At 39.6% G+C, this 5,401-nt stretch overlaps 1 protein-coding gene across 1 annotated transcript; it reads left to right on the plus strand.

Annotated features, from left to right (window-relative positions):
- The first annotated feature begins 412 nt into the window (after positions 1–412).
- Positions 413–5,008, plus strand: LOC144545617 (putative LRR receptor-like serine/threonine-protein kinase At2g23950). Its single transcript, XM_078294182.1, has 10 exons — positions 413–769; positions 848–980; positions 1,080–1,295; positions 1,384–1,455; positions 1,586–1,645; positions 1,739–1,842; positions 1,927–2,061; positions 2,140–2,493; positions 3,686–4,089; positions 4,380–5,008. Exons 1-10 carry the CDS (start codon positions 679–681, stop codon positions 4,752–4,754), a joined length of 1,944 nt encoding a protein of 647 aa, XP_078150308.1. The 5' UTR covers positions 413–678; the 3' UTR covers positions 4,755–5,008.
- The last annotated feature ends 393 nt before the right edge of the window (positions 5,009–5,401 follow it).

Here is a 5,401-nt window from a genome sequence, read left to right on the forward strand (position 1 = left end):
TTGAACTTGCCTGTGAAAAGAGCATTTAGACATTTTTTTGTACAAGAGAAAAACATGGTTATGGGTTAGAATTGTCTTTTGAAAAAATAAAAAATTGCATACTTAAATATTTCAACAAATATAAGAGTAGTAAAAAGGAATGAATGGTAAAGAACATCTCCAGTTAAAATGAAAATGGAGAGGAATCAGGATTTTCTGCTGCACGCTGCAACGGTGAGACCAACTCAGGACTCCGTTCCGTATCAGTCATGTTCACAAATGGAACCGGACTATTTGTTCAAATAAATACTTCTTCGCCGATACGTGGGTCCCACACACAGAATATCTAGCACAGTTTTGTACACCGAGTTCATTGAAATATTAGCCAGCATCTCCTCTCTCTCAAATTCTTACCTCTTGTTCGAGGTCTGACACGCGAATCAGCCTCTCTCTGATTTCGAATTCTCTCTCCTGTCTCCTCTCTTTCCATCCATCATACGTGATACATGCCTTCCCTCCTTTGTTCCCTTTATCTCCATGCCATGCCACATCATGGACCCCATATCTCTCGCCTCATCCCACCCGTCCATCTCATTTCCCCATAATCATTCTCTCCATGCTCTTCTCTTCTCTCTCATTCTCTGTATAACAATTAACCCAACAACTGTGTATCTCCATTTCTCTCTGTAAAACCTCCCAATGGATTGCGAGGTTACACTCTGTTTTCTTGGGTTTTTGCTGCTCTTCTTTCCACACCTCTCCTTCTCCTTCGAACCACTCAATCCTGAAGGTATACTTTCTATAAACATTTCATTATTTATTGGAGTTTCTTCTTTTCTGATTAGCGAAGCTTTTTTTAATGGTTTAGTGGAGGCATTGATTGCTATAAAGAGAGAATTAAACGACCCACATGGGGTATTAAACAACTGGGATGGAGACTCTGTTGATCCCTGTAGCTGGGCTATGATTACTTGTTCTTCTCAAAATCTCGTTATCGGATTGTAAGAACAGATTTCTTTCCATTTTTTTTTTGTTTTCCTTTGAATCCTCTGTTCTTACTTCATTTCTTAACTTCCTCTGTTTCTATCTTTCTAATTCAGAGGTGCGCCAAGCCAAAGTCTTTCCGGCACTCTCTCCAGTCGAATCAGTAACCTCACAAATCTACAACAAGTGTTGTTACAAAACAATAACATAACTGGAGAGCTACCACCAGAACTTGGATCTCTACCAAGGTTACAAACACTGGACCTCTCCAGTAACCGCTTCTCAGGCCAAGTCCCTGAATCTCTCGGTCGCCTCTCTTCCCTCCGTTACATGTGGGTATCTGTTTCTTATAATCTTATTCCTGTTCCCTGACAAAGACATCCTTATTCCCATCTTATTCTCGTTTTTTTGCTACTGCAGGAGGCTAAACAACAACAGCCTATCCGGTCAATTCCCAGCGCCGCTATCGAAGCTCCCGCAGCTCTCATTCCTGTAAGATTAATTTATTGTTCCCGTATTCCGATGAGAATAACTTTATTCCTTTCTTTATTCCATTCCACCTCGTTTTGTTTCTACTTAAGAGATGTTTGAAACAGTATTTATTCTTTTCTCTGTTCCCCAGGGACTTGTCTTTCAACAATCTCAGTGGTCCTGTGCCTCTGTTCCCTGCTCGGACTTTCAAGTTCGTATTACTATTCCTATTCCCATTTTTTCAAGAAATTATTCCTGCTTATACTACATATACTTTACCTTATGCTTCTATGTATTTTTTCAGCATTGTGGGTAACCCTTTAATTTGTGGGAATCATAGTAAGAAGGAACAATGCTTGACAATTCCAACCCCAATTTCTCTTCCATTTCTCTTGGATTCTCCTCAGAGTAAGTAATTAAACAACGCTAGCTACACATATTTACTATATTTCTTTCATGTTTGGTATTTTGATATTTCTTTTTTCTTTTCAGAGAAAACGAAAACTGAGAAATTGGCAATTGCTTTGGGTACAAGTCTTGGTTCTTGCTCACTTTTACTGTTTTCCTTGGCACTCATTTTATGGAGGAGGAAAAAGCAAAGACACCAATCAATCCTTGGCATCACTGGTACGCAATTCATTGTAATTTCAAAGAAAAATATGACTGTTAATTAACAGTTTACAGCATTAAAATTTAATTTTACAGAAAGGGAAGATGAGGAGATAACCAACACGGCAATCCGCCTAGGCAACCTACGCCACTTCACCTTGCGAGAGCTACAATCCGCCACCGACAATTTTAACCCGAAAAACATCCTCGGGAAAGGTGGTTTTGGCAATGTGTACAAGGGGCGATTGTCAGACGGCTTGGTGGTGGCGGTAAAGCGGCTCAAGGATGCCGGTGCATCAGGAGAAGCGCAGTTCAGGACTGAGGTGGAGATTATTAGCCTCGCCGTGCACCGGAATTTGCTCAGGCTCGTCGGGTTTTGCGCCTCTGGTGGCGAGCAGTTGCTCGTATACCCATACATGCCGAATGGTAGCGTGTTATCGCGTCTGCGTGGTACGTTTATTTTAATTAACTTGTTACTTACAAATTATATTTCTGTGATTTTACAAGGGTTTAAGAATTCATTCTATTTCTTAGTACTATCAATCTCAGTTAGTATTGTTAATCAAAGGACACATTAATGCTTATTTTATAAGAAGTTTTATTGCCTGATCATGAAATTTCAAATTTAAAAATGTTGAAATTTTTTAGGCAAAATTGAACTATTTTAAAGTTATTTTTGCCCAAAAATGCAAATTGATCATGTCAATTCCTTAAATTTTAATGCAACAACATTTCAATTTGAATATCAAAGTTATGAAGGTTATTAATATTACAAAATAAAATGCCTAATGTGGCAAATGAAAAGGGCCATTCCTATATAATTGTAGTTTCAACTTGTACATCAATCGAGGCCATATTAGGGTACATAGTAGGCTACCACACCCTGGCATCAAAGCAGCGCGTGGCCTGTACTTGTCTGTCAAGTGGGGCCCACCACGCCTCGTCCAATTCTGTGCTGTTTTGGTCTTTGCTACGTGTTGCATTTAATAAGAGGTTGTCTGAAGTCCGTACAGTCATGGTTTTATCCAGTCGTTCTCATCTCATGCTCATGATATGATGAGGAATTCGTATCAGCTAATGTAACAGAATATTTTTGTTTGAATGTGGACTGTCCAATCAGAATTCCTATTGGCCCAGATTCCCATCAGACGGCTGTGATGCAAACAGAAGTATTCTGTTACCTCAGAGGATGTGGATTCTGAGCTAGGGGAGTTGGTAGTGGGGGGTCTCTGACTATGATTTGACCGTCGTTGTGGAACCCACATAAAAGCTTCTTTTTTACTGTTGAACAATTCCAGTTATTATTTTGTCTGTTCTTATGATTTTCTGTACCCACTCCAACTGTGACCACTGACCAGGTACTTAGTTTGTGACGTTGTGTTGTGTACTGTAACAGTGTACCTCCCTTGCTCTCATCCAAACATAACTGGACTCTCCATTTTGTTCAAATTCTAATTGCACCAAACATAACTGGACTCTCCATTTTCATAAATAAATTAACATAATCCTTTCTCTAAAATTACTTTTCTATTATTTTTTTTCCTTTTCTTATTTCTTTCATTAAACTCTTTCTCAAATTAATCATGCCAATATCTTGAGCAAGAACAATTAATTAATCTGTAAATGATCAATCACACAACAGCGAAGCCGCCGCTTGATTGGAATGCGCGAAAGAGGATAGCGGTAGGCACGGCGCGGGGGCTACAGTACCTACACGAGCAATGCGATCCCAAGATAATCCACCGGGATGTAAAGGCAGCAAACGTGCTACTAGATGCGCAATGTGAGGCGGTTGTCGGAGATTTCGGGCTGGCCAAGCTACTTGACCATGGAGACTCCCACGTCACCACTGCTGTCAGAGGCACTGTGGGCCACATTGCGCCTGAGTACCTCTCAACCGGCCAGTCATCTGACAAGACCGATGTGTTTGGGTTCGGGATTCTTTTGCTTGAACTTGTCACTGGGCAGCGGGCCATCCAGGTCGGGAAGGGGGATGATGCCGGGCAAAGCGGGAATGGACATCACAAGGGATTCATGCTTGATTGGGTAATTAATTTTACTATTTTCTTTCTTCATTTTTTAATACTTTTTACTCGGATCTGTATCAGTGTTATAGAGTAGATTTTCATTTTTTGCTCCCCAATAATACAATTCTTGCTTAAGAAATAAGGATACTTATAGTGCATTGTATTCATATATCCAGTGGCTAACTCAGATTGGAATAAAGTATTTATGAGTGGAGAATAAAGTATTTAGCTTGGAATTTCAGGATATATTATCTGAAAGAGATTTCTTATCCCAGAAAAATATTTCACCAGTATATATTTTTTCTTTAGGTGAGAAAAACACATAAAGAGAAAAGGCTTGATCTCCTAGTAGACCCTGACTTAGGCCCGAACTACGACATAATAGAAGTCGCGGAAATGGTCCAGGTGGCGCTCCTATGCACCCAATTCCTCCCGTCTCACCGGCCAAAGATGTCAGACGTTGTGCGCATGCTAGAAGGCGATGGACTCGTCGACAAATGGGAGGCGACCAATAGGCTGTCGACACCTCAGCCTTATTCGCCACATGATAATCTAATGCTGTATCACGCCGTCGAGTCCAAAGGGTTCTTCTGTGTCCAAGACGAGTGCGGCGGTGTCAGTAGCAGTGATGATGTGCTGTCTGTTGATCTGGTAGAAGAGATGGAGTTGTCTGGTCCAAGGTAGAGAGAAGAGAATGCTTAGAATTTTACTTTTAATATATAGGAGTTTATAGTCAGTAAAAATGTTATATAGTAGCTAATTTTGTATTGCTTTCATTGTTGTTTATTTTTTTTTTTCTTCTATCAACACTTTTTTTTTTGGAATTAGTTTTTTCGTTTGAGTTGAGAAATGTAAAAAAAGAGGGTTCTCTAGGCAATTTTTTTTGTTGATTTGGATAGGACAGGAAGCTCTTTTGATGATCTTTGATTTGGTTTTATCTAGAATTTGAAATCTTTTTTAACTGTTCAATGAAATCAAACATTGTCCCGTTGTGTAGTGGTCCTTCTCGCACCTGACAGCGTACAAGCGGGGTATTTTGGGGATAAAAATCGCAATTTCAATTGAAAATATTCAAGTTATTTGGGCTTGACAAGTTTTGTATTATAATTTGAAAATTGTGGTAATAAATAAGCGCATCGCATGGCATATCAATGATACCATCCCGGAATTAAATTTATCAACACTTGATTTGTGGTTAATTTCTTCAGTTCAAAGCCCAAAATAGCCCAAATTATTGTATGCAATAAGCCCAAATATTTGTGTTGAGTACTGTAGTAGCAATAGGCCCAAACATTGGAATTTTGGTCTTGTGTTAAAAGCCCAAAGGTGCC

This window comes from Carex rostrata, chromosome 28 (genome assembly GCF_964058835.1).
Source record: "Carex rostrata chromosome 28, lpCarRost1.2, whole genome shotgun sequence".
Lineage (NCBI taxonomy): Eukaryota > Viridiplantae > Streptophyta > Magnoliopsida > Poales > Cyperaceae > Carex > Carex rostrata.